Source organism: Pseudophryne corroboree, chromosome 1 (assembly GCF_028390025.1).
Source record: "Pseudophryne corroboree isolate aPseCor3 chromosome 1, aPseCor3.hap2, whole genome shotgun sequence".
In the NCBI taxonomy this organism is placed as follows: domain Eukaryota; kingdom Metazoa; phylum Chordata; class Amphibia; order Anura; family Myobatrachidae; genus Pseudophryne; species Pseudophryne corroboree.
The window spans coordinates 1,057,438,672-1,057,463,142 of NC_086444.1; the positions used below are offsets into that span (position 1 = coordinate 1,057,438,672).

Consider the following 24,471-nt stretch of genomic DNA (forward strand, 5'->3'; position numbering starts at 1 on the left):
TTAAGGATGCATCGGAGGAATCCCAGGCAGGAGAGGACTCGTCAGACTTGCCAGTGACATGGCCTGCAGGACTATTGGCTTTCCTGTGTAAGGAGGAAATTGACACTGAGGGAGTTGGTGGCGTGGTTTGCAGGAGCTTGGTTACAAGAGGAAGGGATTTAGTTGTCAGTGGACTCCTTCCGCTGACACCCAAGGTTTTTGAACTTGTCACTGACTTCTGATGAATGCGGTCCAGGTGACGTATAAGGGAGGATGTTACTAGGTGGTTAACGTCCTCACCCCTACTTATTACAGCTTGACAAAGGCAACACACGGCTTGACACCTGTTGTCCGCATTTGTGTTGAAATAATTCCACACCGAAGAGGTGATTTTTTTTGTATTTTGACCAGGCATGTCAATGGCCATATTCGTCCCACGGACAACAGGTGTCTCCCCGGGTGCCTGACTTAAACAAACCACCTCACCATCAGAATCCTCCTTGTCAATTTCCTCCCCAGCACCAGCAACACCCATATCCTCATCCTGGTGTACTTCAACAGTGACATCTTCAATTTGACTATCAGGAACTGGACTGTGGGTGCTCCTTCCAGCACTTGCAGGGGGCGTGCAAATGGTGGAAGGCGCAAGCTCTTCCCGTCCAGTGTTGGGAAGGTCAGGCATCGCAACCGACACAATTGGACTCTCCTTGGGGATTTGTGATTTAGAAGAACGCACAGTTCTTTGCTGTGCTTTTGCCAGCTTAAGTCTTTTCATTTTTCTAGCGAGAGGATGAGTGCTTCCATCCTCATGTGAATCTGAACCACTAGCCATGAACATAGGCCAGGGCCTCAGCCGTTCCTTGCCACTCCGTGTCGTAAATGGCATATTGGCAAGTTTACGCTTCTCATCAGACGCTTTCAATTTTGATTTTTAGGTCATTTTACTGAACTTTTGTTTTTTGGATTTTACATGCTCTCTACTATGACATTGGGCATCGGCCTTGGCAGACGACGTTGATGGCATTTCATCGTCTCGGCCATGACTAGTGGCAGCAGCTTCAGCATGAGGTGGAAGTGGATCTTGATCTTTCCCTATTTTAACCTCCACATTTTTGCCAGCTTAAGTCTTTTCATTTTTCTAGCGAGAGGCTGAGTGCTTCCATCCTCATGTGAAGCTGAACCACTAGCAATGAACATAGGCCAGGGCCTCAGCCGTTCCTTGCCACTCCGTGTGGTAAATGGTATATTGGCAAGTTTACGCTTCTCCGACGATTTTATTTTAGATTTTTGAGTCCTTTTTTTACTGATATTTGGTGTTTTGGATTTTACATGCTCTGTACTATGACATTGGGCATCGGCCTTGGCAGACGACGTTGATGGCATTTCATCGTCTCGGCCATGACTAGTGGCAGCAGCTTCAGCACGAGGTGGAAGTCGATCTTGATCTTTCCCTATTTTTGGAACCTCAACATTTTTGTTCTCCATATTTTAATAGGCACAAGTAAAAGGCACCTCAGGTAAACAATGGAGATGGATGGATACTAGTATACTTATGGATGACGAGTGACTGCCGACACAGAGGTAGCTACAGCCGTGGACTACCGTACTGCGTCTGCTAGTATAGACTGGATGATAATGATATAAAAAATATATATATATATCACTACTACAGGACAGGTATATATTATATAATGACGGACCTGCTGGACACTGTCAGCAGCAGACTCCTAAACTACTAGTATGAAGAAGATAGAAAAAAAAACCCCACCACAGGTAGGTATACAATTATGGACGAGCACTGCCGACACAGAGGTAGCTACAGCCGTGGACTACCGTACTGCGTCTGCTAGTATAGACTGGATGATAATGATATAAAAAATATATATATATCACTACTGCAGGACAGGTATATATTATATAATGACGGACCTGCTGGACACTGTCAGCAGCAGACTCCTAAACTACTAGTATGAAGAAGATAGAAAAAAAAAACCCACCACAGGTAGGTATACAATTATGGACGAGCACTGCCGACACAGAGGTAGCTACAGCCGTGGACTACCGTACTGCGTCTGCTAGTATAGACTGGCTGATAATGATATAAAAAATATATATATATCACTACTGCAGGACAGGTATATATTATATAATGACGGACCTGCTGGACACTGTCAGCAGCAGACTCCTAAAGTACTAGTATGAAGAAGATAGAAAAAAAAAACCCACCACAGGTAGGTATACAATTATGGACGAGCACTGCCGACACAGAGGCAGCTACAGCCGTGGACTACCGTACTGCGTCTGCTAGTATAGACTGGATGATAATGATATAAAAAATATATATATATCACTACTGCAGGTATATATTATAATATAATGAATGACGGACCTGCTGGACACTGTCTGTCAGCAGAATGCGTTTATAGAATAAAAAAAAAAAACACCACACGAGTGTTTCACTTTTTCAGGCAGACAATATACTGGTGGTCACTGGTCAGTCACACTGGCAGCAAAAGTGTGCACTGTTATGTACTCGTGCTATAACTGCTCCCCAGTCTCCCCCACAATTAAGCTGTGTGAGCAGTGAGCACTCAGCACAGTCAGATATACATAGATGATATTATCATGCAGCACACTGAGGCTGAGCACAGATATGGTATGTGACTGTGTATCGTTTTTTTTCAGGCAGAGAACGGATTTTAAATAATAAATAAAACTGGTGGTCACTAGTATAACTATCAGCAAAACTCTGCACTCTCTGAGTACTCCCAATGCTCCCCAAAATTACTAAAATTAAATTACTAGTAAATCAAGTGTCTCACTCTCTATCTAAACGGAGAGGACGCCAGCCACGTCCTCTCCCTATCAATCTCAATGCACGTGTGAAAATGGCGGCGACGCGCGGCTCCTTATATAGAATCCGAGTCTCGCGATAGAATACGAGCCTCGCGAGAATCCGACAGCGGGATGATGACGTTCGGGCGCGCTCGGGTTAGCCGAGCAAGGCGGGAAGATCCGAGTCTGCCTCGGACCCGTGTAAAAAGGCTGAAGTTCGGGGGGGTTCGGATTCCGAGGAACCGAACCCGCTCATCTCTACTATTTATCAAATAATATGTGCAGAATATTCCCTAACAAAGATACATTTTCGGTTACCTGCAAATATTAAGTATCCCCTGAATCATGGATGGACTGCAGTAGATATGGAGATAGCTACAGCAGTCCTTCCATTTCTGGGGGCTGCAATGTGGTCAGATTTACCAAGCTCCTGAATGTGCAGCATTTTCATGTTTGACCCTGGCAACTTATGTCATCTAAAGATAGCATTAGCCAGTTGTAGCATATGTTCTACATTCTGCAAATATTATAGGGAAAAGGTTCCCCCAGAATCCTCCTCGGCAATGGCCGCCGCACATGCCAGGTCAGGAGACTGCGCATGCACAGGAGTCCCAATAGTCACTCTGAACATACAGTATCGCAGGGAGGACCTGTTTTTAGAGCCCATGTCCCTGTGGGTGTATTTTGATTAATTTAGGTGAGATTTAATTTCTTATTGCCACTCGATAATCGATTAATATGCCCTTTACACTGAATCAAACTAACTAGACGATAAATAACAAGTAATGAGGTGATTACTAAAAACTAAAAATCTGGCTGCAGTACTAACAGTAGCTATAATAAAAATGTGCAAGATATATAGAAATAAAACTTTAAATTACACAATATTAAAATTAGTGATATGCACCGGACATTTTTCGGGTTTTGTGTTTTGGTTTTGGATTCGGTTCCGCGGCCGTGTTTTGGTTTCGGACGCATTTTGGCAAAACCTCCCTGAAAATTTTTTGTCGGATTCGGGTGTGTTTTGTATTCGGGTGTTTTTTTACAAAAACCCCTCAAAAACAGCTTAAATCATAGAATTTGGGGGTCATTTTGATCCCATAGTATTATTAACCTCAATAACCATAATTTACACTCATTTTCAGTCTATTCTGAACACCTCACACCTCACAATATTATTTTTAGTCCTAAAATTTGCACCAAGGTCGCTGGATGGCTAAGCTAAGCGACACAAGTGGCCGACACAAACACCTGGCCCATCTAGGAGTGGCACTGCAGTGTCAGGCAGGATGGCACTTCAAAAAAATAGTCCCCAAACAGCACATGATGCAAAGAAAAAAAGAGGCGCACCAAGGTCGCTGTGTGACTAAGCTAAGCGACCCAAGTGGCCGACACAAACACCTGGCCCATCTAGGAGTGGCACTGCAGTGTCAGGCAGGATGGCACTTCAAAAAAATAGTCCCCAAACAGCACATGATGCAAAGAAAAAAAGAGGCGCACCAAGGTCGCTGTGTGACTAAGCTAAGCGACCCAAGTGGCCGACACAAACACCTGGCCCATCTAGGAGTGGCACTGCAGTGTCAGGCAGGATGGCACTTCAAAAAAATAGTCCCCAAACAGCACATGATGCAAAGAGAAAAAGAGGCACACCAAGGTCGCTGTGTGACTAAGCTAAGCGACACAAGAGGCCGACACAAACACCTGGCCCATCTAGGAGTGGCACTGCAGTATCAGGCAGGATGGCACTTCAAAAAAATTGTCCCCAAACAGCACATGATGCAAAGAAAAAAAGAGGCGCACCAAGGTCGCTGTGTGACTAAGCTAAGAGACCCACGTGGCCGACACAAACACCTGGCCCATCTAGGAGTGGCACTGCAGTATCAGGCAGGATGGCACTTTAAAAAAATAGTCCCCAAACAGCACATGATGCAAAGAAAAAAAGAGGCGCACAAAGGTCGCTGTGTGACTAAGCTAAGCGACACAAGTGGCCGACACAAACACCTGGCCCATCTAGGAGTGGCACTGCAGTGTCAGGCAGGATGGCACTTAAAAAAAATTGTCCCCAAACAGCACATGATGCAAAGAAAAATGAAAGAAAAAAGAGCTGCAAGATGGAATTGTCCTTGGGCCCTCCTCCCACCCACCCTTATGTTGTATAAACAGGACATGCACACTTTAACGAACCCATCATTTCAGCGACAGGGTCTGCCACACGACTGTGACTGAAATGACTGGTTGGTTTGGGCCCCCACCAAAAAAAGAAGCAATCAATCTCTCCTTGCACAAACTGGCTCTACAGAGGCAAGATGTCCACCTCATCATCCTCCGATGCCTCACCCCTTTCACTGTGTACATCCCCCTCCTCACAGATTATTAATTCGTCCCCACTGGAATCCACCATCTCAGGTCCCTGTGTACTTTCTGGAGGCAATTGCTGCTGGTGAATGTCTCCACGGAGGAATTGATTATAATTAATTTTGATGAACATCATCTTCTCCACATTAACTGGAAGTAACCTCGTACGCCGATTGCTGACAAGGTGAGCGGCTGCACTAAACACTCTTTCAGAGTACACACTGGAGGGAGAGCAACTTAGGTAGAATAAAGCCAGTTTGTGCAAGGGCCTCCAAATTGCCTCTTTTTCCTGCCAGTATACGTACGGACTGTCTGACGTGCCTACTTGGATGCGGTCACTCATATAATCCTCCACCATTCTTTCAATGGTGAGAGAATCATATGCAGTGACAGTAGACGACATGTCAGTAATCGTTGGCAGGTCCTACAGTCCGGACCAGATGTCAGCACTCGCTCCAGACTGCCCTGCATCACCGCCAGCGGGTGGGCTCGGAATTCTTAGCCTTTTCCTCGCACCCCCAGTTGCGGGAGAATGTGAAGGAGGAGCTGTTGACGGGTCACGTTCCGCTTGACTTGACAATTTTCTCACCAGCAGGTCTTTGAACCCCTGCAGACTTCTGTCTGCCGGAAAGAGAGATACAACGTAGGTTTTAAATCTAGGATCGAGCACGGTGGCCAAAATGTAGTGCTCTGATTTCAACAGATTGACCACCCGTGAATCCTGGTTAAGCGAATTAAGGGCTCCATCCACAAGTCCCACATGCCTAGCGGAATCGCTCTGTTTTAGCTCCTCCTTCAATGTCTCCAGCTTCTTCTGCAAAAGCCTGATGAGGGGAATGACCTGACTCAGGCTGGCAGTGTCTGAACTGACTTCACGTGTGGCAAGTTCAAAGGGTTGCAGAACCTTGCACAACGTTGAAATCATTCTCCACTGCGCTTGATTCAGGTGCATTCCCCCTCCTTTGCCTATATCGTGGGCAGATGTATAGGCTTGAATGGCCTTTTGCTGCTCCTTCATCCTCTGAAGCATATAGAGAGTTGAATTCCACCTCGTTACCACCTCTTGCTTCAGATGATGGCAGGGCAGGTTCAGGAATGTTTGGTGGCGCTCCAGTCTTCGGCACGCGGTGGCTGAATGCCGAAAGTGGCCCGCAATTCTTCGGGCCACCGACAGCATCTCTTGCACGCCCCTGTCGTTTTTTAAATAATTCTGCACCACCAAATTCAATGTATGTGCAAATCATGGGATGTGCTGGAATTTGCCCAGATGTAATGCACGCACAATATTGGTGGCGTTGTCCGATGTCACAAATCCCCAGGAGAGTCCAATTGGGGTAAGCCATTCTGCGATGATGTTCCTCAGTTTCCGTAAGAGGTTGTCAGCTGTGTGCCTCTTCTGGAAAGCGGTGATACAAAGCGTAGCCTGCCTAGGAACGAGTTGGCGTTTGCGAGATGCTGCTACTGGTGCCGCCGCTGCTGTTCTTGCTGCGGGAGGCAATACATCTACCCAGTGGGCTGTCACAGTCATATAGTCCTGAGTCTGCCCTGCTCCACTTGTCCACATGTCCATGGTTAAGTGGACATTGGGTACAACTGCATTTTTTAGGATACTGGTGACTCTTTTTCTGAGGTCTGTGTACATTTTCGGTATCGCCTGCCTAGAGAAATGGAACCTAGATGGTATTTGGTACCGGGGACACAGTACCTCAATCAAGTCTCTAGTTGCCTCTGAATTAACGGTGGATACCGGAACCACGTTTCTCACCACCCAGGCTGACAAGGCCTGAGTTATCCGCTTTGCAGCAGGATGACTGCTGTGATATTTCATCTTCCTCGCAAAGGACTGTTGGACAGTCAATTGCTTACTGGAAGTAGTACAAGTGGTCTTCCGACTTCCCCTCTGGGATGACGATCGACTCCCAGCAGCAACAACAGCAGCGCCAGCAGCAGTAGGCGTTATACTTAAGGATGCATCGGAGGAATCCCAGGCAGGAGAGGACTCGTCTGACTTGCCAGTGACATGGCCTGCAGGACTATTGGCTTTCCTGTGTAAGGAGGAAATTGACACTGAGGGAGTTGGTGGTGTGGTTTGCAGGAGCTTGGTTACAAGAGGAAGGGATTTAGTTGTCAGTGGACTCCTTCCGCTGACACCCAAGGTTTTTGAACTTGTCACTGACTTCTGATGAATGCGGTCCAGGTGACGTATAAGGGAGGATGTTACTAGGTGGTTAACGTCCTCACCCCTACTTATTACAGCTTGACAAAGGCAACACACGGCTTGACACCTGTTGTCCGCATTTGTGTTGAAATAATTCCACACCGAAGAGGTGATTTTTTTTGTATTTTGACCAGGCATGTCAATGGCCATATTCGTCCCACGGACAACAGGTGTCTCCCCGGGTGCCTGACTTAAACAAACCACCTCACCATCAGAATCCTCCTTGTCAATTTCCTCCCCAGCACCAGCAACACCCATATCCTCATCCTGGTGTACTTCAACAGTGACATCTTCAATTTGACTATCAGGAACTGGACTGTGGGTGCTCCTTCCAGCACTTGCAGGGGGCGTGCAAATGGTGGAAGGCGCAAGCTCTTCCCGTCCAGTGTTGGGAAGGTCAGGCATCGCAACCGACACAATTGGACTCTCCTTGGGGATTTGTGATTTAGAAGAACGCACAGTTCTTTGCTGTGCTTTTGCCAGCTTAAGTCTTTTCATTTTTCTAGCGAGAGGATGAGTGCTTCCATCCTCATGTGAATCTGAACCACTAGCCATGAACATAGGCCAGGGCCTCAGCCGTTCCTTGCCACTCCGTGTCGTAAATGGCATATTGGCAAGTTTACGCTTCTCATCAGACGCTTTCAATTTTGATTTTTAGGTCATTTTACTGAACTTTTGTTTTTTGGATTTTACATGCTCTCTACTATGACATTGGGCATCCGCCTTGGCAGACGACGTTGATGGCATTTCATCGTCTCGGCCATGACTAGTGGCAGCAGCTTCAGCATGAGGTGGAAGTGGATCTTGATCTTTCCCTATTTTAACCTCCACATTTTTGTTCTCCATTTTTTAATGTGTGGAATTATATGTCAGTATCAATAGCAATGGCCTACTACTATATATACTGCGCACAACTGAAATGCACCACAGGTATGGATGGATAGTATACTTGACGACACAGAGGTAGGTACAGCAGTGGCCTACTGTACCGTAATGCTATATATTATTTACTGGTGGTCAGCAAACTGTGCAAATCTGAAATGCACCACAGGTATGGATGGATAGTATACTTGACGACACAGAGGTAGGTACAGCAGTGGCCTACTGTACCGTACTGCTATATATTATATACTGGGGGTCAGCAAACTGTGCAAAACTGAAATGCACCACAGGTATGGATGGATAGTATACTTGACGACACAGAAGTAGGTACAGCAGTGGCCTACAGTACCGTAATGCTATATATTATATACTGTTGGTCAGCAAACTGTGCAAAACTGAAATGCACCACAGGTATGGATGGATAGTATACTTGACGACACAGAGGTAGGTACAGCAGTGGCCTACTGTACCGTAATGCTATATATTATATACTGGTGGTCAGCAAACTGCAAAACTGAAATGCACCACAGGTATGGATGGATAGTAACCTTGACGACACAGAGGTAGGTACAGCAGTGGCCTACTGTACCGTACTGCTATATATTATATACTGGTGGTCAGCAAACTGTGCAAAACTGAAATGCACCACAGGTATGGATGGATAGTATACTTGACGACACAGAGGTAGGTACAGCAGTGGCCTACTGTACCGTAATGCTATATATTATATACTGGTGGTCAGCAAACTGTGCAAAACTGAAATGCACCACAGGTATGGATGGATAGTATACTTGACGACACAGAGGTAGGTACAGCAGTGGCCTTCTGTACCGTACTGCTATATATTATATACTGGTGGTCAGCTAAATTATGCACTGTACTCCTACTATATACTGTCTACAATGCAGCACAGATATGGAGTGTTTTTCAGGCAGACAACGTATACTGGTGGTCAATGGTCAGCAAAACTCTGCACTGTACTCCTCCTATATAATATTATACTGGTGGTCCCCAGTCCCCACAATAAAGCAGCACACTGAGCACAGATATGGAGTGTTTTTCAGGCAGACAACGTATACTGGTGGTCACTGTCAGCAAAACCCTGCACTGTACTCCTGCTATATAATACAGCTGCTCCCCAGTCCCCACAATTAAGCAGTGTGAGCACAGATATATGCAGCACACTGAGCACAGATAAGGAGCGTTTTTTTCAGGCAGAGAACGGATAAAACTGGTGGTCACTGATCAGCAAAACTCTGCACTGTACTCCTCCTATATTAATATACAGCTGCTCCCCAGTCCCCACAATTAAGATATAAGCAAGCACAAATATTTGCATCAACATTAATAAACGGAGAGGACGCCAGCCACGTCCTCTCCCTAACATTTCCAATGCACGAGTGAAAATGGTGGCGACGCGCGGCTGCTTATATAGAATCCGAATCTCGCGAGAATCCGACAGCGGGATGATGACGTTCGGGCGCGCTCGGGTTAACCGAGCCATACGGGAGAATTCGAGTATGCCTCGGACCGTGTAAAATGGGTGAAGTTCGGGGGGGTTCGGTTTCCGAGGAACCGAACCCGCTCATCACTAATTAAAATACATTTATAAATAATAATGTCTCTACATGACAAAATCTACACAAACTACTGTAATTAGAGATGAGCACAGATTTTACCAGGGGTTTCTAAACCTGATGTTTGTGACTTTAATAAAATATAAATATATTTAATGTGGGTATTCATACAGTAATCTTTTTATTTTTTTATTTTTTTGTATAAAAATTTAGCTAATAAATGATTCAACATACTTTAATAGTGTTTTGTACTTAATTATATTTTAATTAAGACAATATATCTAATTTAAGCTAACGGTAGTCATTAAAAACAAAAAACAATAATGTTTGCTTTCAAAACTTAACCATAGGTTTTAAAATAAATCTGGTTCATGAGTTAAACAAATTTAAAGAGCCCTTATTAAGTGATTCACTGATTGTATACCGAGACTAATACTAAGACTTACCCCAGGATGGATAATAAATAGCGCGCCACCATGCTCACAGCGTGGCGAGCACAGCGAGCCTGCAAGGGGTTCTTTTTGCGCTTGCCCTGCTGCTGGCATGCCGGCGCTCGGGATCCCGGCACCTGTATGCTAGGCGGCGGGATCCCAAGCATCGGTATAACATAGTATACCCTAGATGGGAGGCATTCAATATGCCGGCTGTTGGGATCCCGGCACTCAGCATACCGACGCCGGGATCCTGACAACCGGCATACGACAACTATTCTCCCTCTTGCAGTGTCTGCGACACCCCTGGAGGGAGAATAAATAGCGTGGCGTTCGTAGCGCGCCACTGTGCCCGCAGCGTAGTGAGCACGGTGTGGCGGGCACAGTGTGGCAAGCTCGCAAGGGGCTATTTTGCAGTCACCCCACTGCCAGCATGCCGGCGCTCGGGATCACGGCGCCGGTATGCTGGGCGCTGGGATCCCAAGTGTCGGTATAACATAGTACACCCACCATAAACTAATAAGCAAAACAACATTCATTGTCACACAATTACATCAGCCAACCATACACTATAATTATAGAAGCAGATTGCATCTCTACAGTAAAATATTCACATTAATACTATATATATATATATATATATATATATATATATATATATCAACATGTATTAATATATTATAATATTTGTAGATCTCATGACATTGCAAACTAATGATTCGGTTCGTTTGCAAAAAAACTAAATTATCAGCTATCAATAAATATAATAGGTAAATAATGATGTGAAAAACTACCCTCCCCCTTCCAGGGGCTTTTGTACTTCTTTTCAACCTCCACAGGTTCAGTGTTTTTTTTTAGCATGATGTATTACTACCACTCTAATACTCTTGCAGTGCTGTATTTGTGTCAGTAACATTTTAATGCTTCACCTTATGCCAACTGGTAATTAACTCATTAATTGGATTTTATAAATTTTTTTATTATTATTATTATTATTATTATTATTAGTAGTAGTAATAATAATAATAATAATAATAATAATAATAATAATAATAATAATTTCATTATTATCGATTTGCAGACTATATAGCTAGTCAAGGCTATATTCACTGATTTTCTTGCAGCTGGCTAAACATTGCGGATGCTAGAGTCAAACCATCTTAACGAGGCACTGGCACACATCTATGTCATTCCACGCAGCGTGCAGCAGTAACAATGACAATACTGGTAATCTTTGAGATAGCAATTGACACTTTTTGTAAAAATTAAGTATTGACATGCATAATTTATGTATGCCATATTACCTGATGTGCACAGATAAAACCTCTCCTTGAATTTGGACTTTGTCTCAATGAACTCGCACAAAGTATGTCCTTGTGGTTTAAAAAGTTTTTTCACCATGTCTTCCTTTAAGAGGGATGACATATCCACCGGCTGATGCTCTGTTGCAGGTGAAAATCATCCACATCCAGGTAGTCCGTTATTCTGGTTGTCCTCTCTGAGAATAGACTCCGTTGGCCTTTTAAATAGCATAGAACTGTAGCACCTTAACACTGTCCATGTGTCTAGTGCACAGTTTCATCAAGCAGTTTACAGTAGGATCGCTATATCCTCATTGCAGATGCTCTGTGTTCCCTGGAGTACTGGGTGTTTGTACAAGCACTCCTATTGTTACAGTTACATATACATACCCTTAGCTATATGGACATAAATCGAGATTTTTTTAACTCCAAAATGAAAGAAAAGAATACGTCGTTTAGGCTCCATTATAATAATCTGTTAACAGCTGTCTTGATATATTGATTGAGCGCCTCTTCCATTAAGACTATTATTATAAGTAGCAAGTGAGGGCCTCTCTCTTCTGCTGATCACTTAACGCTTCCCACAAGTCTATACCTATGACGTTGCTGTTGAATGAGGAGCCAGACAATTCTGAGTCCAAAACCACTTTCTAAAACCATGCAACATCCCCCTGCATTATCACTAAGAGCTCCACTTCATGAAAAGAACTGTATTCATTTATATTTGGCACAGCTTTTCATAGGGACCAAGAGTTATTTATTAAAAGACACTCTCTTAGACTCTGAAATCAATTTCCCAATTTTCATTAACAGAGCACAAATCAGGTAACTATATCTCTATATGCCTAAAATGTGCAATCGCTCCCATACATTCCATAGTCAACTCTTATTTGTCTTGTTCTGAAGTCTTAAATAGAGAGACCTTCCATGACGGAGTATGCAGTTTCCCAGGTAAGTTTCAGACCTGCGCAGAATGCAAGAAAAAATTCAACTGTCATGACCAACTAGCCACTGGCATATTTATAATGGGTGCAGTGAGTGCAGTGCACACGGGCCCCTGGGGTCCGGGGGGGGGGTCCACAACGCACACCCTGCACCCATTTTTTTCAATACTTATCCTTTGGCAGGGCTGGCGATGGGGAGGGGGGTAGGGGGTGGGGTCAAAAGGGCCACCTGTACTCGGCCCCAAGCATCAGAGGGGCCCCTCTGGTGGGGTCTGCTGTGCGGTGTTCGGGTCTGGGGACTGGGGAGTGCAGTGCAGGTGAGTCTCAGGGCTTTGGAATTGGGTGGGAGAGCTGGAAATGCAGCATGGAGTCATTGGGGAAAGATTGTGGGGGGTGTGGGCGGAAATAGAGAGGGAAGGAGAGAGGGGGACAGATTGGTGTGTGTGTGGGCGAGTAAAGAAGAGATATACATATTTATATATATGTGTATAAATAAATATTTATTTATTAACAGTTTCTTATATAGTGTAGCAAATCCTGTTGCGTATATATATATATATATATATATATATATGAAAAAGTTTGAATCAAAAGTGTGGTCGGTGCGCTACTTCCCTTCTTAACCAGTATAATATATTCAGGAAATGTCTTAGAAATAAACTTGCACTCTGATTCCACAGGATACCCTGCAGACGGCAGCTCAGTCCTTCGGGGTGTCACTAGGTTCAGTGACAAAAAATCTGGAGAAGAAAGAAGAGGACAAGCGCCTAATAGTGCAGTAACTTCATGCCAATTTTGGATATTTATAATGAAGTATCTCTAGGTAATCTGCGTACCGGAAATTTGATTTTTAGCAGGCACATCAAAATTACAGCAACTGGTTCCTCCAGTAGGTTATCTGCACCACAAATGGTCACCGGTTTCGCGTGAGCAGATATCTCACAGGAAATGTCTTTCGGTCCGTGTTATTCGCAACAAAGCACGGTCTGTAATCAACCAAAACGAGAGATGCCTCTCATAGTGCAGTATTTAATTATCAAATATATTGGGGTTCACACAAATCAATAGGTATTCAGCGTACCATAATATAAATACCAAACAGCATTTCAAAAAAGGTCTTTTACACGAGTGATCATCCTCCGTGGATATATATGATATCGTGGTTCGAGGTTCGTCGTGTATAAATGAAAATCACAGGCTAAAAGACATAGATTTTAATTCATATACTAAGAGTGGTCACAAAAATAAATAAATTTAAAAAAGCAAAAAGTTCATAAAGCTTATCTGGATAATCCGATATTTTTCTTAGGCAGTCCGGGGTATATCCACTATGATAGACACTCCTGAAGAAGCCTTGTTAGGTGAAACGCGTTGAGGACCTGTTCTGAACACCCCTGACCCAGGCATTCACCGTGGATATACCCCGGACTGCCTAAGAAAAATATCGGATTATCCAGATAAGCTTTATGAACTTTTTGCTTTTTTAAATTTATTTATTTTTGTGACCACTCTTAGTATATGAATTAAAATCTATGTCTTTTAGCCTGTGATTTTCATTTATACACGACGAACCTCGAACCACGATATCATATATATCCACGGAGGATGATCACTCGTGTAAAAGACCTTTTTTGAAATGCTGTTTGGTATTTATATTATGGTACGCTGAATACCTATTGATTTGTGTGAACCCCAATATATTTGATAATTAAATACTGCACTATGAGAGGCATCTCTCGTTTTGGTTGATTACAGACCGTGCTTTGTTGCGAATAACACGGACCGAAAGACATTTCCTGTGAGATATCTGCTCACGCGAAACCGGTGACCATTTGTGGTGCAGATAACCTACTGGAGGAACCAGTTGCTGTAATTTTGATGTGCCTGCTAAAAATCAAATTTCCGGTACGCAGATTACCTAGAGATACTTCATTATAAATATCCAAAATTGGCATGAAGTTACTGCACTATTAGGCGCTTGTCCTCTTCTTTCTTCTCCATATATATATATATATATATATATATATATAGATAGATAGAAAATTGATAGAGGCACTCTCCAGATGTTTCTTAATATGCAAAAGATAATCACATTTATTTTGATATACGTTACATAGTCCGCTTGGTACATGCGATAGTATGCAAAAAAATGGTGAACTGCTCAATCAGATAGTGATGTCACTCAGGTGCTAAAAGGGAGGGGTAATTCTGTGAAGGAAAAAACAATGGTTCCCTAATGCACACTGAGTGAATAATATTCCTACATAATAGTCAGATAATACGGAGATCTTGGTTGCGTATATCTGCAGATATAGGGTTAAGCCCCCAGGCCGATCGACAAGGCCTCTCCGTCACTGGGGGTCCCTAATATTGGGTATGGGTCCGGGGTGCAGGACCCCATAATGTCGGCACAGGCCGGCTACCCCAGGTCAGCACACAGGTGAGAGTTAATAGGGTTAATAAGAAGCACAGAAGTGCTATGTGAGTGGTGTGATTAAAATAATACAAAAATATATACAAAGTGATAGGGAAACTCATAAGTGTTAATAAAGTGTTAGGGTGTGCCGACCTGAAGCAGCCCAGCGATACCGACACAGGGGCCACCACACCCCACACCCACCCCACAAATAATTCCAAATATGTCTGGGTTGAATTCCCAGTGTAAGGCCACATGGTAATGGCTCCTACAGCATCTGAGAGCCAGCTTACCTGGGGATACCCCTGACTTCCCCCTATGGCAGTCTAGAGTCAGCAATCCCTCCTAATGCTGACCCGTTCATGCCTCTCAATACAATGCAAAAAAATGGTGAACTGCTCAATCAGATAGTGATGTCACTCAGGTGCTAAAAGGGAGGGGTAATTCTGTGAAGGAAAAAACAATGGTTCCCTAATGCACACTGAGTGAATAATATTCCTACATAATAGTCAGATAATACGGAGATCTTGGTTGCGTATATCTGCAGATATAGGGTTAAGCCCCCAGGCCGATCGACAAGGCCTCTCCGTCACTGGGGGTCCCTAATATTGGGTATGGGTCCGGGGTGCAGGACCCCATAATGTCGGCACAGGCCGGCTACCCCAGGTCAGCACACAGGTGAGAGTTAATAGGGTTAATAAGAAGCACAGAAGTGCTATGTGAGTGGTGTGATTAAAATAATACAAAAATATATACAAAGTGATAGGGAAACTCATAAGTGTTAATAAAGTGTTAGGGTGTGCCGACCTGAAGCAGCCCAGCGATACCGACACAGGGGCCACCACACCCCACACCCACCCCACAAATAATTCCAAATATGTCTGGGTTGAATTCCCAGTGTAAGGCCACATGGTAATGGATCCTACAGCATCTGAGAGCCAGCTTACCTGGGGATACCCCTGACTTCCCCCTATGGCAGTCTAGAGTCAGCAATCCCTCCTAATGCTGACCCGTTCATGCCTCTCAATACAATGCAAAAAAATGGTGAACTGCTCAATCAGATAGTGATGTCACTCAGGTGCTAAAAGGGAGGGGTAATTCTGTGAAGGAAAAAACAATGGTTCCCTAATGCACACTGAGTGAATAATATTCCTACATAATAGTCAGATAATACGGAGATCTTGGTTGCGTATATCTGCAGATATAGGGTTAAGCCCCCAGGCCGATCGACAAGGCCTCTCCGTCACTGGGGGTCCCTAATATTGGGTATGGGTCCGGGGTGCAGGACCCCATAATGTCGGCACAGGCCGGCTACCCCAGGTCAGCACACAGGTGAGAGTTAATAGGGTTAATAAGAAGCACAGAAGTGCTATGTGAGTGGTGTGATTAAAATAATACAAAAATATATACAAAGTGATAGGGAAACTCATAAGTGTTAATAAAGTGTTAGGGTGTGCCGACCTGAAGCAGCCCAGCGATACCGACACAGGGGCCACCACACCCCACACCCACCCCACAAATAATTCCAAATATGTCTGGGTTGAATTCCCAGTGTAAGGCCACATGGTAATGGCTCCTACAGCATCTGAGAGCCAGCTTACCTGGGGATACCCCTGACTTCCCCCTATGGCAGTCTAGAGTCAGCAATCCCTCCTAATGCTGACCCGTTCATGCCTCTCAATACAATGCAAAAAAATGGTGAACTGCTCAATCAGATAGTGATGTCACTCAGGTGCTAAAAGGGAGGGGTAATTCTGTGAAGGAAAAAACAATGGTTCCCTAATGCACACTGAGTGAATAATATTCCTACATAATAGTCAGATAATACGGAGATCTTGGTTGCGTATATCTGCAGATATAGGGTTAAGCCCCCAGGCCGATCGACAAGGCCTCTCCGTCACTGGGGGTCCCTAATATTGGGTATGGGTCCGGGGTGCAGGACCCCATAATGTCGGCACAGGCCGGCTACCCCAGGTCAGCACACAGGTGAGAGTTAATAGGGTTAATAAGAAGCACAGAAGTGCTATGTGAGTGGTGTGATTAAAATAATACAAAAATATATACAAAGTGATAGGGAAACTCATAAGTGTTAATAAAGTGTTAGGGTGTGCCGACCTGAAGCAGCCCAGCGATACCGACACAGGGGCCACCACACCCCACACCCACCCCACAAATAATTCCAAATATGTCTGGGTTGAATTCCCAGTGTAAGGCCACATGGTAATGGCTCCTACAGCATCTGAGAGCCAGCTTACCTGGGGATACCCCTGACTTCCCCCTATGGCAGTCTAGAGTCAGCAATCCCTCCTAATGCTGACCCGTTCATGCCTCTCAATACAATGCAAAAAAATGGTGAACTGCTCAATCAGATAGTGATGTCACTCAGGTGCTAAAAGGGAGGGGTAATTCTGTGAAGGAAAAAACAATGGTTCCCTAATGCACACTGAGTGAATAATATTCCTACATAATAGTCAGATAATACGGAGATCTTGGTTGCGTATATCTGCAGATATAGGGTTAAGCCCCCAGGCCGATCGACAAGGCCTCTCCGTCACTGGGGGTCCCTAATATTGGGTATGGGTCCGGGGTGCAGGACCCCATAATGTCGGCACAGGCCGGCTACCCCAGGTCAGCACACAGGTGAGAGTTAATAGGGTTAATAAGAAGCACAGAAGTGCTATGTGAGTGGTGTGATTAAAATAATACAAAAATATATACAAAGTGATAGGGAAACTCATAAGTGTTAATAAAGTGTTAGGGTGTGCCGACCTGAAGCAGCCCAGCGATACCGACACAGGGGCCACCACACCCCACACCCACCCCACAAATAATTCCAAATATGTCTGGGTTGAATTCCCAGTGTAAGGCCACATGGTAATGGCTCCTACAGCATCTGAGAGCCAGCTTACCTGGGGATACCCCTGACTTCCCCCTATGGCAGTCTAGAGTCAGCAATCCCTCCTAATGCTGACCCGTTCATGCCTCTCAATACAATGCAAAAAAATGGTGAACTGCTCAATCAGATAGTGATGTCACTCAGGTGCTAAAAGGGAGGGGTAATTCTGTGAAGGAAAAAACAATGGTTCCCTAATGCACACTGAGTGAATAATATTCCTACATAATAGTCAGATAATACGGAGATCTTGGTTGCGTATATCTGCAGATATAGGGTTAAGCCCCCAGGCCGATCGACAAGGCCTCTCCGTCACTGGGGGTCCCTAATATTGGGTATGGGTCCGGGGTGCAGGACCCCATAATGTCGGCACAGGCCGGCTACCCCAGGTCAGCACACAGGTGAGAGTTAATAGGGTTAATAAGAAGCACAGAAGTGCTATGTGAGTGGTGTGATTAAAATAATACAAAAATATATACAAAGTGATAGGGAAACTCATAAGTGTTAATAAAGTGTTAGGGTGTGCCGACCTGAAGCAGCCCAGCGATACCGACACAGGGGCCACCACACCCCACACCCACCCCACAAATAATTCCAAATATGTCTGGGTTGAATTCCCAGTGTAAGGCCACATGGTAATGGCTCCTACAGCATCTGAGAGCCAGCTTACCTGGGGATACCCCTGACTTCCCCCTATGGCAGTCTAGAGTCAGCAATCCCTCCTAATGCTGACCCGTTCATGCCTCTCAATACAATGCAAAAAAATGGTGAACTGCTCAATCAGATAGTGATGTCACTCAGGTGCTAAAAGGGAGGGGTAATTCTGTGAAGGAAAAAACAATGGTTCCCTAATGCACACTGAGTGAATAATATTCCTACATAATAGTCAGATAATACGGAGATCTTGGTTGCGTATATCTGCAGATATAGGGTTAAGCCCCCAGGCCGATCGACAAGGCCTCTCCGTCACTGGGGGTCCCTAATATTGGGTATGGGTCCGGGGTGCAGGACCCCATAATGTTGGCACAGGCCGGCTACCCCAGGTCAGCACACAGGTGAGAGTTAATAGGGTTAATAAGAAGCACAGAAGTGCTATGTGAGTGGTGTGATTAAAATAATACAAAAATATATACAAAGTGATAGGGAAACTCATAAGTGTTAATAAAGTGTTAGGGTGTGCCGACCTGAAGCAGCCCAGCGATACCGACACAGGGGCCACCACACCCCACACCCACCCCACAAATAATTCCAAATATGTCTGGGTTGAATTCCCAGTGTAAGGCCACATGGTAATGGCTCCTACAGCATCTGAGAGCCAGCTTACCTGGGGATACCCCTGACTTCCCCCTATGGCAGTCTAGAGTCAGCAATCCCTCCTAATGCTGACCCGTTCATGCCTCTCAATACAATGCAAAAAAATGGTGAACTGCTCAATCAGATAGTGATGTCACTCAGGTGCTAAAAGGGAGGGGTAATTCTGTGAAGGAAAAAACAATGGTTCCCTAATGCACACTGAGTGAATAATATTCCTACATAATAGTCAGATAATACGGAGATCTTGGTTGCGTATATCTGCAGATATAGGGTTAAGCCCCCAGGCCGATCGACAAGGCCTCTCCGTCACTGGGGGTCCCTAATATTGGGTATGGGTCCGGGGTGCAGGACCCCATAATGTCGGCACAGGCCGGCTACCCCAGGTCAGCACACAGGTGAGAGTTAATAGGGTTAATAAGAAGCACAGAAGTGCTATGTGAGTGGTGTGATTAAAATAATACAAAAATATATACAAAGTGATAGGGAAACTCATAAGTGTTAATAAAGTGTTAGGGTGTGCCGACCTGAAGCAGCCCAGCGATACCGACACAGGGGCCACCACACCCCACACCCACCCCACAAATAATTCCAAATATGTCTGGGTTGAATTCCCAGTGTAAGGCCACATGGTAATGGATCCTACAGCATCTGAGAGCCAGCTTACCTGGGGATACCCCTGACTTCCCCCTATGGCAGTCTAGAGTCAGCAATCCCTCCTAATGCTGACCCGTTCATGCCTCTCAATACAATGCAAAAAAATGGTGAACTGCTCAATCAGATAGTGATGTCACTCAGGTGCTAAAAGGGAGGGGTAATTCTGTGAAGGAAAAAACAATGGTTCCCTAATGCACACTGAGTGAATAATATTCCTACATAATAGTCAGATAATACGGAGATCTTGGTTGCGTATATCTGCAGATATAGGGTTAAGCCCCCAGGCCGATCGACAAGGCCTCTCCGTCACTGGGGGTCCCTAATATTGGGTATGGGTCCGGGGTGCAGGACCCCATAATGTCGGCACAGGCCGGCTACCCCAGGTCAGCACACAGGTGAGAGTTAATACATGCGATAGTATCCTCAAGCGCTTTCGGCCCACAACGGGCCTTCCTCAGGAGGCTAATCACAATAACTGTATAGAAAGTAATAAAACAGCACTTAATCCCAGGCATCCAGCAGTAAAGCTGGTCACACCTGACTGGCTCTATATACACCCCCATTCAATCAAAATTGGCGCCAAAAACGCCCATAAATGACGTCATAAATAAGCAACTTAGCATATATCAATACACCAGATATCCAAGTAGAAAAACGCCCACATATGTAAACATAAAACTCAGTGTGCATTAGTGTATCACATGTCAACAGCATACTGCAGCCGAATACCTGTTATGTATTCCAAACTGCGCTCACGAGCACGGCCACTCTGCCCCGTCAGACACACCCGTCCTCCGGAGCACAGAGGGCCAGCGCCGCATCCACACAGGCGTTCCCTAGCAACGTATAACGTATATCAAAATAAATGTGATTATCTTTTGCATATTAAGAAACATCTGGAGAGTGCCTCTATCAATTTTCTATATCTACAATGCTTTGACATTAGAGTGGACACCCCAGTCGTTGTTTGCTTCTGAGGATGTGAGTGCGACCTATATTGGATATATAAAAGGATTCGGTTTTGCTATAAACTGCCTCCTGGTTGGTCACCCATCATACGGTTTTCTCCTTGTGACATCCTGGACTAAACAGCAGTTTTTTAATTGCCCCATGTATTTTAAAGATTTTGTCTTTTTTTCTTTTTTTGTGTGTGTGTGTCGGTCAGACGACTCAGTGCTGTCCCACAGTTGTGAGATCGATATAAGGCTGTGAAAGAATAAGGGTAATCTCTTTGTGGCATGTGTTTTAAAAAAAAAAACCAAGATGTGTTAGATCATTTTCTGTCTTGCTATATGCTATAGAGGTTGTATCTTATATGAGGACTCAATCAGGGACTCCTGCTTTTGATGAAGGTCTCCTATTTGCAGCTGAGAATCAATTAGTGTAATTAACTGATGATGACGCAGAGAAGGTCTATTTTGACCACTTTGAATTTACCAGTTTGCCGGCTGAGAAGTCAATTGATTTGTTTCATAGAATTACACGCTTGAAGCGTAGAGAGGTTGAGCTCACGCTTCATGGGCAATTTCTTTCCAAATATCACCGCTCTAAAAAGCTACCACGTGGTTTTCGAGTGAGCAATACTCCCACCATAGGAAGAACTAACGCGGCTTTTTGCACTAAATGGTGTGGAGTATTAAATAAATGCTCACTCGATCTTATCTTGCTAGTCATTGAGGAAGTTGGGTTGGAGCTGGTTAAAATCCGGGAAGAAATTGCCAAGTTTGAGAAATCCCATCAGCAGGCTTTGAAGACTGACAAGACTGATACATGGTGTAAGAAAATTCAGACACAGGTTGATAACTTTTAGAGATGAATTAGTGACCTTTAAAAGAAAAAAGTTGCAGGCTGTAAATCATGACTATACTACCGACCAGGTGTATAGATGGCTAACAGGTGGGGCGGGTAATACCAGACGGTTTAGACAAAATAGAACGTTCCGGAATAGGTTCCAACTAAGCACTGATTCATCTACATCACATTCAGCCTCATACTCTGAGCCCCTAGGAAGAAGACCACCAAGTGTATTTTTAGGGAGAGGTTCGCGTGTGGGTATAACAAAAAACAGCGGAGAAGTGGAAGACCTCACCCTAGAAGGGGTGGCCACAAAGAGAAGGGGTCGGAGGAAAAAGGAGTAAGCAGCATATTTAATTTATCTGATCATTGTCTCACGGAGGGTGAGAGTTCCCTCCTGTCACTGGGTTTATCATTTGTACCAACTTCCAGAGATGATGACTTTAACCTAGCGGTGGATCACTATAAATTTGGTCGGAAGTTGAAATTGAGAGAGTTCTTTAATGACCGGCCCGGTGAAAGGGGGGAAGAAATAACTCAGTCTGAAGTCTTCAAAAAGCCTAGTGTGTTTGACCCACCATCCAGCAATGCGAGTATACGCACCTTCTTGAGAATGACTGAAAGCGATTTTGGAAGTACTGCTGGAAGGAGTTTTGGTAATTTGACACCTGAACAACGCAGATCTCTAAATTCATTACGTAATAATGATAAAATTGTCATCAGGCCCGCCGATAAAGGCGGGGCCATAGTGATTCAGAATTCTGCGGACTATGATGCAGAAGTCAGGCGTCAACTATCTGATCTTGATACCTATATTAAATGTGAACATAATCCGATGCCACTTATTAAAAAGAAGGTTGACTCCCTCGTGGATAGATCGGTTAGCCAGGGGTGGTTGACAGAACAAATATCTCTATTTTTGAAGGTGGATTCTCCCATTTGTCCCATGATCTATACTCTTCCAAAGGTCCATAAGACCTTGGTTAACCCCCCTGGTAGGCCGATTATATCCGCCAGGGAGTCTCTTCTACAACCCCTAGCAATGTTTGTGGACACGTTTCTACAGGAATTGATCCCCTTTATCCCAAGCTATTTGAAGGATACGGGGGACTTTTTGACTAAGATTTTGGAAATTGGTGACATTGATGAGAAAGTGTTGCTTGTGACACTTGATGTGTCATCGTTGTATACTATCATTCCCCATGCTTTGGGATTGGAAGCAGTAAGGAATTTACTCATCTCAGCGGGTACATTGGCTATTCCAATTGAGGGGCTTCTAGAATTCTTGGAGCTAATCTTGACCAATAATCATTTTATGTACCAAGGTGACTATTACTTACAGTGCTCAGGGATGTCCATGGGCTCGAATGTGGCCCCTGTGTATGCAGGTATCTTCATGCATCAATATGAGACAACTAACATCCTGCCTGTATATGGTAGTAGGATTATTTACTACAAACGTTTTATAGACTATATATTTATGCTGTGGGACGGCACTGAGTCTAATGGTATGTTGGAACGGCTAAATAGCTTAGAGTCCACGGTACGATTTACTGGACATGTGAGCAGTAGTTCCATTAACTTTTTGGACTTAACAATTTTTCGTAAAGGCAACAGACTGGGTACCACTTTGTTTAGGAAGGAAACAGATCGAAACACAATTTTACACGCTACAAGTAATCACCCACCCGCGCTCAGGTCGAGCCTACCCATTTCGCAGTTTATGCGAGTTCTGAGGAATAACACAGAGCGAGAAACTGCAGAAGCACACATTTTGGAAATGAAGGCTTGTTTCGTAGAGAGGGGCTACAAAAGGAGTATGATTAATTCATGTCTGGAGAAGGCTCGGCTGAGGTGTGTTGAGCCAAAAATGGCGAAAAAGGCACGAATGATATACGTTACGCAATTTGATGAAAAATCAACAAACATTGGATCATCATTGAGGCGGCACTGGCCTATAATAAGCTCTGACCCTAAGCTAAAGGGTATGTTTGAACATCCACCGATGATGGCATTTAGACGCGGCCGTAATTTGAAGCAGCTCTTGATGCACCCGGCAAGGCAGATGACCAACGCGGATGGTGGTTGGCTAAATCCACAAAAGAAGGGCTGCGTTAGATGCCTAGGATGTACTACATGTCGCTCTATGTTAGTTGGGGACAAGTTCCCGCATCCCTTGAGTGGGAAATCCATCAACATTAGATCTAGGCTACATTGCCGCCTTGACCATGTAATATACATGTTGCTTTGCCCATGTGGCCTCCCTTATGTGGGAATGACCCACCGTTCAGGGAAAGGATGGCGACTCACCGCAGTTCAATTCACCAAGCACTCCTGACGGGACGTACAGACAAGCCTGTGGCTCAACATTTTCTATCAGAGGGACTCCAAGTAGCCTCTCTCAAGTGTCGAATCATCGATTGGGTTCCAATACCCAAGAGGGGTGGAGATCGATCACTCCTTCTAAAAAAACTAGAAGCAAGGTGGATCCATAGATTGGGTTCGGTGGCACCCAATGGACTTAATGAATCTAACCCTTTGAACTTTTTTGTGCGTTGAGGAATGAATTTTTTTCTTTTTTGTAGATATACTATCTTAAACTGCTGTTTACAGAGTCTGACCGACACACTTTGGTTCACACGCACAGTTTTGCATGTGAATAATTACGTACATGTGGAGTTTGCTATATATGGATAATGAAATGTACACATGTATTGGTGCTATTAGATTTACTCAATCTATATATGGATAGATGTGTGGTGTGTGTTTGTCTATTTTAATATATACCTGGTGGCTGCCTGAGTGTGGGGTTATTATGGATTTATCCAGATATTTAATTAATCTAGTTATTTAGTAATACACAAAACTTTTTCTGTGG

General features: G+C 44.4%; 1 protein-coding gene across 1 annotated transcript in view; it reads right to left on the reverse strand.

Moving 5' to 3' along the window:
- EXOC1L (exocyst complex component 1 like) overlaps positions 1-11,702 on the reverse strand; it is a 46,621-nt gene extending 34,919 nt beyond the window's left edge. The window contains exon 1 of the mRNA XM_063950562.1: positions 11,582-11,702. Within this exon, the coding sequence (XP_063806632.1) occupies positions 11,582-11,702 (121 nt within the window). The remainder of the gene's footprint in view (positions 1-11,581) is intronic.
- Between the last annotated feature and the right edge of the window lie 12,769 nt (positions 11,703-24,471).